The sequence below is a fragment of the Hippoglossus hippoglossus genome, chromosome 16 (genome assembly GCF_009819705.1).
Source record: "Hippoglossus hippoglossus isolate fHipHip1 chromosome 16, fHipHip1.pri, whole genome shotgun sequence".
Classification (NCBI taxonomy): Eukaryota; Metazoa; Chordata; class Actinopteri; order Pleuronectiformes; family Pleuronectidae; genus Hippoglossus; species Hippoglossus hippoglossus.
Genome location: NC_047166.1, coordinates 24785209 through 24796972, shown reverse-complemented (window position 1 = coordinate 24796972; position 11764 = coordinate 24785209). Strand labels below are relative to the sequence as shown.

Sequence of the window (11764 nt, the reverse complement as noted above, 5' to 3'; positions counted from 1 at the left end):
TGTGTGTGTGTGTGTGTGTGTGTGTGTGTGTGTGTGTGTGTGTGTGTGTGTGTGTGTGTGTGTGTTAAAAATGAATGGCGTATCTGTATCTAAATAAACGTTTAGACCAACGTTTGCTACATGAGTTCATTTAGGGGATCATTCATTTCTCTTTCGGCCAGTATAAAAAAGCACAGTAACTTTTATAACCTACACTAACATTAGTAGTGTTACCTGAGGTGTGGCCAAAATTGGTTGGCAAAACTAATTATAATTATAAACGTATTTGTATGGCACCTTTCAAGTTCTTTACAATATAACAGCTGATGCAAGTAGGTCAAATCCTAAATAAAATGTAACAAGATAAAACACTATAAATAGTTTTAACAATACAATAGTATAGATAACACCGTACAGAAAAGTCAGTTATAATAGATTTAAAAGAAGATGCTTATTGTACCTGCCTGAGTGATAGACTGTATGGTCCGAGCTCTCCAGGCAGGGAGTTCCACTCCTGTACAGTAAAAGCTCAGTAACCTTTAGAGACATGTTGTGATTTTGAAACAGTTAGTAGGACCATGCTTGAGGATCTCAGGCAGCGATCATAGTTAGCAGATCGCAGATAGAGGCAGGAGCAGTCAGACCATTCAAGGCTACAAGCAGTGAGATCTTAAAATCAATTCCAAAACTCACAGGTAACATAGTGAAATATAGCAAGGATTGGTGTAATATGGTCACTTTCACATGACACAGAAAATCAATGTTGTGCTTTCACACAATTTACCCCGAGGGGAGCACGTATACAGTAAATAGAAAGGGACCCAAAATGGACCCCTGGGGGACCCCACAAATAGAGGGGCACTAAAGAGATTCCAGTGCGACATGATACCAAAAACTAGTTTTATTTTGGAGGTTTGGGCCGGAAGTGATCCTCAGAAAATGTGTTAGCTTCACGCCAACTCTCTTCCAGTAGCAAGGTCGAGCAGAGGCACCTCAACGTGACATGTTGTACAGTATCACATTCCCACATGTCGGAAACGTGCTTCTCCTTCTAACGTGAAACCAAAATGAGGAGGTTTCAAGGAGCGTGCAGCGGCTGCCCGCCATGTTTGGATTCTGCAGCAGTGGCAGTGAGTTATCGCCTGAGTGTTGTGTAGCAACATTTTAATTTTAGCTCTGAACACCGCTAGCTGACAGGAGCTATCTGACAGGAGCTAGCTTCGGTAAACCACCGGTAGACATGACCTCCTCTCCGAATCACGGCTCCGTTAACGTGGCAGAGACGGGACTGTCCGGCAAACCCGTGTCTCTTCTGGGACATGTCCAACACGTCCTCAGCCATGTGAGGATAGAGAACCTGGTGGCAGGACTGAGTGGCGGAGTGGTGTCCACACTGGTGCTTCACCCCCTGGACCTGGTCAAAATCCGGTTTGCAGGTACAGTTTGAAATCACGTGGAATGTAAATGTGATTGTCTATAGACCACTGTGTCCCACCAGGGAGTACAGCTGCATATCCTGTAATCAAATGGAAATACATGTGTGTGTTATAGATCTGATACACAGGATGTTTCAGTGCACTGTGTGTGCTTGTAGAGTGTGACAGTAATTCACCAAATACAAATCTTTAGTGCTGATCTTGGATGTGTTTGTATTGCAGTGAGTGACGGTTTACAATTACGACCTCAGTACAGCAGCATAATGCACTGTATGAGAAGTGTGTGGCAGCAGGAGGGCCTGAGAGGACTGTATCAAGGAGTGACACCCAATGTGTGGGGTGCCGGAGCATCGTGGGGTCTCTATTTCTTCCTGTACGTAGGTGATAAGCACCCATAAAAAAAACTGTCGATTCATGTGTGTGCATCATGACATTTGTTCTTGTGCCATTTGTAAAATGATCTGTTGACCCAAACTGTCCTCCCTCACAGCTACAATGCAATCAAGTCGTACATTAAGGAGGGTCGTCAAAGTGAACTGACCGCCACAGAACACCTGGTGTCTGCAGCCGAAGCAGGTTAGGACCACATTTATCTGAATTCTGTTGCCACACACACACACACACACACACACACACACACACATTCAGCTCACAGTCAACAACAGCAGCTAGATCACACTGCTCCTGGCTGGCCTCAGCTCACAGGAGATTAGTCTGTGCCCCTTTTGTCCATTGCTGTCATGTGGGGTCACAAGAATCCATTTCCTGTTTGGCAAATTAAGTTAGGAGCTGAAAATGAGGCTTTTAACAGCATGAAAGCAAAATTATGCTTTAACACTCATATATGTAGATGTGTTAGTTGTGAGTGGAACCTAAAGGAATCCATATCCATTTATATTGAAATGTGAGTTATATTATTATCATGTGACAACTATGGCAAGTCATATACAGCATTATTTTACAATCAACTTCACTTAAACCAGCTCTCTTCTCTAATTGACTCACGAGAACTCAACCACCTGATCCTGTCTGCAGGACTTAGATTCTGAGTTTGAAGTAGCTTGTTGTACTTGTTAACAGTCATGTGAGTCTGTTCAAGTGGCTACTGCATGTGCTTCAACAAGTATGTTTTAACATGTTTACAAGCCTCGCCGTGACAATTTCCTATTTGTCTTCACGCAGGCATCTTGACGCTGACCCTCACCAACCCAATCTGGGTCACCAAGACCCGGCTGGTGCTGCAGTACAATGCTGACCCAAACAGTAAACAGTACAAAGGGATGGTGGACGCTCTGGTCAAGATCTACCGCTATGAAGGAGTGCAGGGACTATACAAGGTTAAAGAACAGTGTCTTTTTGGATTTGTGTGTAATCCAGAAATACAAGAAAAGCTCATTTTCGTTTGTGGCGGATAATGTAAATAATACGTTTTTGTTTTTTTTGTGGAATGTCACCAGAGGACAAGTTGTAATAACTTGTTTCTATAACTGAATGTGCAGCAAAGACTGCCCTAATGCCCTGTCCCAATTCCTCTCCTTTGGCCCTTACCCTAGATATGAAGTGCAGTTTGCTGGTAGTGGAGCCACAAGGCAGAGGGCTAGAAAATCTTCCCCTAGTAATTGGGACACCACTCGCTACGTCATCAGCAGCCAACCAACGTTATTACAGCAATAAACAATTTCAACTAACATTATTACATTCACAACCGTTATCAACCAACATTATAACAGTGACACATCTGATAACTGCAGGACAGATGGGACAGATTGATCTATTGATCAATACATTGTCAGTCAGCGTGTTACATCGGTTATTTAATGTAACTTTAGTCCTGTCCAAAGAAACGTCTGCCCTGCACTGAAAACGTTATAACATCAGCAGGGAAGTTTTTTTCAAACTTCATATACGGGACACGGGAGTAACAAACATTACTCATTACTCTCACTCAGAGTGAGTGACTCAGTTTTCATGCTTGTTTTGATAGCGTGAATAGTGATTTTCCTGAAACACTGCGTTTAAATGACATTTTCTTTTGCTACAGGATTAGAATAAGATATTGCACTGGATTTAAAATTCTTAAGATTCTTACATTTATGATTATTTTACTCACAGCAGTTGCCATCTTGATTCGCATCGTCCGTTCGTAAAGCATTCAGGAATTTCTGTCTACCCCTTCGTTTTTAGGGGGGGGGGTCCTGAAAACACTGCGTTTGAAGAGGTGTTTGAAGGTATAGATGGCCACTACCCCTACATCACATAGAGAAATGGGACCAAAGTACCCCTTCATGGCCACGCACAAAACAAAGGGGTAGGGCCAAGAGGAGAGGATTGAAAATGGGACAGGGTCCAAGTCTTGCTTGACTGTAATGAAATTTTAGAAACATTAGTTTATTATTTAGTAATTGGTTCACCACTAGAGGGCGTTGCCTCCCTCTGTTGGTTCCTCTGTTAGTATGACACTAACCCCTGATAATGGTATCAACTGACAGGATTTTTAGAGTTGCAGTTTTGCTCCTTCATTAATATTTATTATCGCGTCACAACAATTGTTACCAATTGTCAGCCTGACAGACAGAAAGTTATGGACCTGGTGTAGTAGGATTGTCTGTTGATAGTAATTCCTCCTGAATCAATTCAGGCTGATTAACAGTGTGTATACTTTTCAAAGGGTTATGTTCCCGGCCTGTTTGGCACATCGCATGGAGCTCTGCAGTTCATGGCGTACGAGGAGCTCAAGAGAGACTACAACAAATACAAGAAAGTACCTTCAGATGCAAAGCTGGTGAGTCATTAACCCCCCGAGCCACAGGCAGACTGGAAACATGCTCAGTGTCATTGTTAAACTGAAGCATGAGGTTTGTAACTTTTCAGTTTAATAAAGAATGAGACCACGGTTGATAACTAGCAGTTGGAGAAGAAATGACTCATCAGTTTTCCTGCTCTGCTCATTTCTTAACCCCTCTCTCTTTCTCTCCATTCGTCTGTCTGTGTAAACAGAATGCGATGGAGTACATCACAATGGCAGCATTATCAAAAATATTTGCTGTGGCCACAACGTACCCGTATCAGGTGGTGCGAGCTCGTCTGCAAGACCAGCACAGTAGATACAATGGAGTTATTGATGTCATAAAACGCACATGGAGGTATGATAGTGATCTTCTTGATGTTTGAACTTGTCATCCTCTCATCACTTTCTAAATGTGGTCCAGGCTGATTCAAGGTCATTATTTTCATTTTCTCCGCAGGAACGAAGGCGCCATTGGTTTCTACAAAGGCATCGTCCCCAACGTGTTACGAGTCACTCCCGCCTGCTGCATCACTTTTGTAGTTTATGAGAATGTGTCACACTTCCTGCTGGGAAGGAAATAAATGTGGCTGTAAAGAAGGACATTGGACAGCAGCAAAGACTCTTCGTGCCACACGAAGAAACGGAGAGAAACACATCAGACTGAACTCTCACAGAACATGTAAATGAGCCTATGTGAGAAGCATTCATTTTGACTGAAAATGAATAGAAAAAGCCACCACACAGAATAACAGAATTAGCAGTGGATTTTCTTTCTTTCACTGCAAGTTCTGGATTTCAGTAACGTGATAATGGGTTTCTGATTCATCCTGAACTTTGACCATGGTGGAGGGTTGTGCCGCCATTTGCCTTAATGGATTTAACGCTGTTTTGTTGGATGATCACCTTTTTTTTATGGCTTTTAAAAATAGTAATATTTCATCATAATGTAGTTATGTTTACATCTTGTGTTAGCTCGCAGCAGAAAGGGACATAGTCTGAAATGTGAAAAGCTGACGATCAACATCAAATAGAGATCTCAGGTTTCTAATTGCATGCATGCACAATATTAGTTTGTCTTTTAAATTATTTCTTTATGTGAAGAGCAAGAAAAAGATGTTATTGCATGTAAACTCTCCAACGTGTCATTTTTTGTTGACATTTTCTTTGTTTTTTTTGCAGCTAATATTATGTTTTGTTATAAAACCCAAACAATCTCCATTTATCTCCATTGTCTCATGTGTCATGTAGACACCTTGTGTCTAAATGAAATTATATTTCAAATCTTCTAAAACATTTCAGTGATTAGAAGTAGTCACATCAATGAGTTCAATTCTTTACAAAAAGGATTGTTTTATTAACAGTAACAATTTGAACAGGTCATATGAGTACATAGTTTAAATATTGTCAATGTCTTGTCACAAAGTCTGTTAATCGGTTACTGGAATGTAACAGCACCCACAAGAAGAGTAGCTACAGTACAATGTTTACTTCTGGTGGACAGAATGACACAGTATTCTTGTTTGTAGGCTTGTCATCTAGTGTCGTACTCCAACAAGATAAAAGAGAAGAAAAAACATTCAAGTTACAATCAGTGATGCTGTGACGCCTCAGCAAAAACCATACCTGATCATTTTGGAGGGCCAGAAAACATACTACACTGCCACGACTGTTTGTTTTTATTTATTTAGGCATTTCCTCAATGATGACCCTGGATACTGAGTTCCAGCCTGTAGATGCGTCACCTCTGGGGTAGTCAGCGCAGGTCCCCACCCACACGGCCACATCTACCAGCCCAGCTTTAACGCCCTCGCACAGGCCTTCAACTGCAGAGGGACAAAAAGAGAGAGAGGAGCGTGTGACAGAATGAATTTCAGTGAACATGTAAACTGTCTTGTTTTGGTTTTATTGACACAGTGGTGAACTTAAAAAAGAACTTAAAGAGAAGTGCTTTAAAGTTTGAAAATTGCTGACAAGGCTTTGCAAAATCCCCAAGCAATTAAATAACCACTTGAAAGGAAGAGTTTGTCACGTCTCGTAAAGCAGCTACTCTCGTCTAACAGTTAGCTTAGCTTACCACCAGAGTGATCACAGGTAGCTTAGCTTAGCTCTGTCCACATGTAGCTAAAGTAGCAACAGGAGAAGCTAACGTGTATGTCATCAGGTAATGAAGATAAATAAAACTGGGAATATTAACTCACTGGAAGAAACCTGCGACCTCCCGATAAATACGTTACTAGACACGAAACAGTGAAAAACCACATGTAGTTTTTACACTTTGTTTTTCATTTGGAGTCTACAAACATGGTGCAATGTAATCAGTGAGTTTTGGAGGTGTTGGTATGTAGAGCTAGCTGTTTGCTCCATAGACTGTAGGCCTATATAAAGATGGACGACATTACATCTCCCCAAAAGTGAAGCCAAAGCATCTTGATCTCCCCTGGTGGCTCGCTACAGTATTGGTCCTAACTCCTGCCTCTTCCATTCTAGTTGATGGGACACAAACTTAACTAAAAAGTATACATGAAATACACTTTTCTCAAATATGCTTTCTGTCCTTTTGGGTAGTTCGTATCCCACTGATTTATTGTTTAGGTGCTCATGTTTCTGGTAAGTGTGGTTTAAATTAGCTATTTGATGCTATGATGATGCTACTCAGGATTAGTCACACGCATGTGTAATGAAATGGCTGTTTGTATGTTAGCACAGTCCAGGGCCACTAGAGGGCTCCAGCAGGCCTACTATAGCCTATGCATAGTGTGGAATATGTAGCACTAGCATCAAGGGCAGAGAATTTCGGATCCCCTCATTGGTGGTGTTGCATATTGTAGCATGGGGGTTCCTGCAATAAAGACAGATTAACAGATCCTCTCTGCATCTGATAATTGATATCTGAAGATAGCACAGCCGCTATCAATGGGATCGCTACTACACGCAGTCAAATGCGCAAGATAACAGTGTTCGTATCCACTATATACAATTGTACAAGTGCAATACTACTACACATGCTGTTTGTAAATGTTTACCCTTATCCTTGTATCATAGTCCCATATTTGGAAAACTCCACAGACCTATTTAGTTGACAGACATTAGTGGGATTAATCTTATCTAACTCTTATTAAGGAGGCAAAAATACTATATCTGCAAAAGGTTGACCCATAACTATTTCATTTCTTAACAATAAGCACAGGTAAATTAACATACTGGAAAAGTAGATGTTCCCTTTATTTATTGCACAAAAGACCGTATGACTCCAGTCGTACCTGAGGACGTTCTGTGAATGTTGATGGTTGAGTTAAGCTCTGGGCTTCCCTGGTCTAAGTAGATGATTGACTCTATGGGCAGGGGTCCAGTACACTCGGCTCCGTTGAAGGTGAAGTACCACCTCTGGCAGCACGCGTTCTTACACTTGAGTCTGAGGGAGCCACTGAAGAGGACTCTGAGGGCGCTGTCTGAACGCATCTTGGTGAACGTACAGTCCTGCAACACAACATTTAAAGTAATCGTGCCACTGATATGCATTGGGTTGGCTGTGAAACATTTATGTGAATTTGTAAAATGCTCCAAGTGAACGCACATTTTTTCTGTGTCAAAATACTTACTGCCACTTTACCCAGGTCGATCCCATAATTCAGAGAGTTCCAGGCACACTGCTTGTAGTTGGGCTTCCAGGGTTCCTCGAAGATCTCGCTGATGCACTCGCCTTTCTCACCTTTGAGCCCGTCGCGGCCAGGGATGCCCGGTGTCCCCGGAATGCCGTTGGCCCCAGGGTTACCTTCTCTGCCAGTGGGGCCTCCTGGCCCCTGCATGCAGCTGCCAAACTGGAAAACAGAAGAGAATAGAAGTGGAAGTCGATAATGAATGGAAGTCTGCTGTTATCAAACATCCTGTTTTAGATTTGATTTTTTTTTCAGTTAAATCCTTGTTTGGGCTGCATGCACCACAGACAACTCAAAGCTGCCATCCATCCAACCATCACACGCAGGAAGCCAGACTATTGCTCATTTACGAGTCACATAAACAAATACACTGCCGTCGGGGTGAAGTAAGTGTAGAAACAGATGTGATCCAAACCAAGGCAAAGCAACAGAACCAGCAACCGTGACACCATGAAGCAAGTGAAACACAGACTGAATGTTAATGAGGAACGGAAATCTTGGTGATGACCTACATCAGCAGTTGTCTGGCCCCACATATCTCGGTGTGATTCATTCTCCTGCAAAATCTGCGGCTATGTTTAAACAGATGCTGCTTCTTACTCAAGCTGACTCAAATACACCGAGACATGGAGACAGGGGAGCTCGCCAGAACCTACCACATACAGAGGCAGACAAAATGTAGATCCAAATAGCTTCACGTAATGTGTTCTTCAAAGACACCGTTTGACCAACAGATTGCAGAGTGTAGATCAGATCTTCCAAGTATTTCGTCTTTTTTTACTCACAGTTGAGATTTTAATTTTGGTGTTGTGATTTGTGAGTGTCATGTACTCATTCATTTAGTCAGGACAGACATAAACTGACACGTAGAAGGGCGTCCTCTCCCTTGGCTCAGGGTTTTTGTTGGGTCATTGCTTCCCCTTTGTGCTCAGAATGCAGCTGTGGAGCAGCTATAGGGGGCACATGGCCAAAAGACACTAAGACAAAAAATACTCCCAAGGAGGGAAAGAACAAAGAGCCTTTCCTCCTCTTTAAGCATCTTGTCCAGACTTCAGTCTCTGGGGTAAAGCAGAAAAATCCAGATCAAACCATTTGAATCTGAAGAAAAGCCTCAATGTGGAGAGAATTACAATATTTTAACATCAGTTGCTGAGGAGCAGATAGTTGAGAGTCTGTTTTAGCCATTGAGTGGCTTTGCTGGAGCAACTGGGAGACGTAGGGGTCTGACATCATCTCTGCTGGAAACCAGACAGTCTGTGATGACTGCAGTCAATTGCAGGTTGGTATGCAATTGCTATAACACACTTGGGAATTTATCCTAAAAGAAAAAAAGGGACAACACCTCTGAGGGTCTTGGCTAATAGGTGGGAAGACGTGAAGGTGGCAAACGCTCTCTTAGTCTGTTTGGTTGATATTCGCCAAGGAAACCAGTCTGTTTTAATAAGGGTTGGATTTTTGGAGACCTTTCAAAGCGTGGAACTGAATGGAACCTCTGTCCACAAAGCCACACAGCTGACTTTTATATTAGCTTCCAGTCTGCTGTTTCTATAGTGGTGCTGCCTGCCTGCATGAATTACACTCCAGCCCCCGCTGCACATTAGTAGCACACAGTCTGTTACTGTAACCGATGTGTAAAGGCTGTATTTGCCCCCAAATTGCTGCGGAATCAGTAGTATTTCATGCATTAGTCCAAACTGAGGTGAGGGCTGAGGCTCTCCTCGAGCATGCAGAGCGTGAAAATAAAGCCGGGCTTTGAGAGTTCTTCAGATTCAGAGCGACTCGAGGAATCAGAGGATTTTATGATTACCGTGTTGCTCAAATGAGCAGATCTCCTCTCTCCAGAGTGACTAGTGCAGTTGGCCTTTTCTGCATCATTTCCACCATTGCACTAGATACAGATGGTAAAATAAGATGCTATTCATTATGTCCTGCTCCTGTGGTCTCAGCTGTGGAATAAGACTTTGGAGGATAACAAAAAGCTGAGCTCAGTGGTTGTCATTGTGGGGCATGCAGACTCTGAGTCCCTCTGAGGGCAGGGGACCCGCAGAGTCTCCCCCAACAAAATAAACATTAGTTTCACTTTCATTCGACTCCCATGAGAATAAATAGAGAATGTGTGTCCACTCTGTTCCTCCACCTAACTACAACCAGGATGGTTATGTAATTCTGCCCAGAAAAGTCTAAGATCAGGGTTGGTGGACTTCAATTACAAAACTGAACCTTGCCCTAGTTTTTTTTTTCTTTTTTTGAGAATATTACTAGTAATTTGATAATTTAACACATTATCACAATGTAACATTTAGCACAACTTTCACCCCAAATCAGATAAACATTACAAATACACACAGGCAGATAGATAACAAAGAAAAAGCAGACAATCTGTGAGCCAGACCCCAACTTCCTGTTGGGGATTCTTTTTGTTTTCTTCTGTTCTTTCAGGCTTGTGGAGAGCAGCCACACATTTAGAATAATATAGAAAACTACTGACCATACAAAAAGCTCTATGTCTTATCTGCTGCCAGGTAGTTTTGGTGACCATTGTGACCACACCGACTGAAGTGTAAGCCCACATGTGGATTACGTGCATGAATCAGCAACTTTTCTTTCTTCTACTTTTTAGAGGGGAAGTCAGTCTTTTAAGTGTAATCCAATTGTCAGTTTAAAGCAAAGTGCACTATAATGATAAAAGATACTTTAAAAGGTACAAGTGACAAGTAGGACAATATCTTGATGTAAACCCTTTTTTAAAGTTTTTCATCATGTGAAGCCACAAAGACAATCCACACATCACTGTCTCCTAGAAAGTTACTGAACTTTTAGAAGTGATCATAGTGACTGTGTGCTTCATCTTATCTGCTCTCTCTTACCTTGTCTGCGTCGGGATCCTTTCGGTATCCTCTATTTCTCACCTTTTCCACGCCATACAGAGGCAGAGCCAGGCAGGCGAGCAGCAGCAGCAGGCGGCCAACAGCCAGCCCAGACATCATCATACAGCAGAGAGCAGAGACTGAGTGAGTGTGTGGCGACAGTTTGACTCCAGCTGCAGCCAGTTTCAGCCCAGAGGAGGAGGAGGGCAGAACGAGAGGGGAGCAGCTTGTGAAGCTGCAGGAACCAACTCTAAAGAAAACACAAGAAAGACAATGTCAACATCCCTCTGACATTCATATACCAGCAGAGAGGCCACCCCCCAAAGGAAAATGTAGCTGTTCACAACTTTTCTTTGACTCATGAGAAATAATTCATATTCTCATGTGAAGATTACTAAACTCTGACATTCTCCCAAACCACCCTACTCCTGAGGGGAAATATAGAGCAAGATACTTAATTCAAGACAAATTTGATTCCCTTTTATTTGTAAAGCATTAAATCAAAACATACATTATCTCAAGGCACTTTATAGTAAGGTCTAGAGAAGACCATACCGAATGATAGAAAAACTCAACAGTCCCCACAAATTACAGGCAAACACAGGCAACTGTGGAGAAAATAAACTTCCTCATTCACTGGAAGAAACTTAACAGAACCAGACTCAATGTTGGTGGCCATCTGCCGCGACTGGTTGGGGTGAGCAGGGAAAAAATGGGGGAGCGAGGAGAGGTGGGTGGCAAAGGAGAGAGAGAGAGAGAGAGAGAGAGAGAGAGAGAGAGAGAGAGAGAGAGGAAAAGCACAAACAACAAATGATTCTGACCAGTCCTTCTCAAGAGGTTTCTTAGGACTTTAATTTAATCACTGAGATAATAATATATTGATATTGTGTACACTCATGTGGAAGCCAATCAACTTCTCTTTTAAATCTTTATGTATTTTTGATTTCATCTCAAGAATGTCATTATCTGAGACGAATAAAGATTACAGTAGAGGGAGACAGATAAGTTAGCATTTTAAGTTAAGATCTTTAATAAGGA

At 42.2% G+C, this 11764-nt stretch overlaps 2 protein-coding genes across 4 annotated transcripts; one reads left to right on the top strand and one right to left on the bottom strand.

Annotated features, from left to right (window-relative positions):
• The first annotated feature begins 914 nt into the window (after positions 1–914).
• Positions 915–5071, top strand: LOC117777150 (mitochondrial folate transporter/carrier-like). The gene is made up of 7 exons (XM_034611726.1): positions 915–1415; positions 1638–1788; positions 1906–1991; positions 2598–2752; positions 4084–4197; positions 4413–4558; positions 4661–5071. The coding sequence occupies exons 1-7, from the start codon at positions 1220–1222 to the stop codon at positions 4782–4784; spliced, it is 972 nt and encodes a 323-aa protein (XP_034467617.1). The 5' UTR covers positions 915–1219; the 3' UTR covers positions 4785–5071.
• A 460-nt stretch (positions 5072–5531) lies between these two features.
• Positions 5532–10922, bottom strand: LOC117777152 (collagen triple helix repeat-containing protein 1-like). 3 transcript variants are annotated; one of them, XM_034611729.1, is made up of 5 exons: positions 10727–10904; positions 9667–9747; positions 7803–8021; positions 7464–7680; positions 5532–6026 (listed from the first exon to the last, which is right to left on the bottom strand). In XM_034611729.1, exons 1-5 carry the CDS (start codon positions 10847–10849, stop codon positions 5884–5886), a joined length of 783 nt encoding a protein of 260 aa, XP_034467620.1. In that variant the 5' UTR covers positions 10850–10904; the 3' UTR covers positions 5532–5883. The 3 variants fall into 3 exon arrangements, with proteins under 3 accessions (XP_034467620.1, XP_034467619.1, XP_034467618.1); XM_034611728.1 differs by lacking the exon at positions 9667–9747 and having other exon boundaries at positions 10769–10922; XM_034611727.1 differs by lacking the exon at positions 9667–9747 and having other exon boundaries at positions 10727–10897.
• Positions 10923–11764: the final 842 nt, after the last annotated feature.

Coding starts and splice junctions, on each gene's coding strand:
- LOC117777150 (XM_034611726.1), top strand. CDS start 1,220: ATGACCTCCTCTCCGAATCACGGCTCCGTTAACGTGGCAGAGACGGGA. Junction 1,992..2,597: donor GGTGTCTGCAGCCGAAGCAG/GTTAGGACCACA, acceptor GTCTTCACGCAG/GCATCTTGACGCTGACCCTC. Junction 2,753..4,083: donor GAGTGCAGGGACTATACAAG/GTTAAAGAACAG, acceptor TACTTTTCAAAG/GGTTATGTTCCCGGCCTGTT.
- LOC117777152 (XM_034611729.1), bottom strand. CDS start 10,849: ATGATGATGTCTGGGCTGGCTGTTGGCCGCCTGCTGCTGCTGCTCGCC. Junction 9,748..10,726: donor AGGATCCCGACGCAGACAAG/GTAAGAGAGAGC, acceptor ATCTGTATCTAG/TGCAATGGTGGAAATGATGC. Junction 6,027..7,463: donor CATTCACAGAACGTCCTCAG/GTACGACTGGAG, acceptor GTCCCTCTGCAG/TTGAAGGCCTGTGCGAGGGC.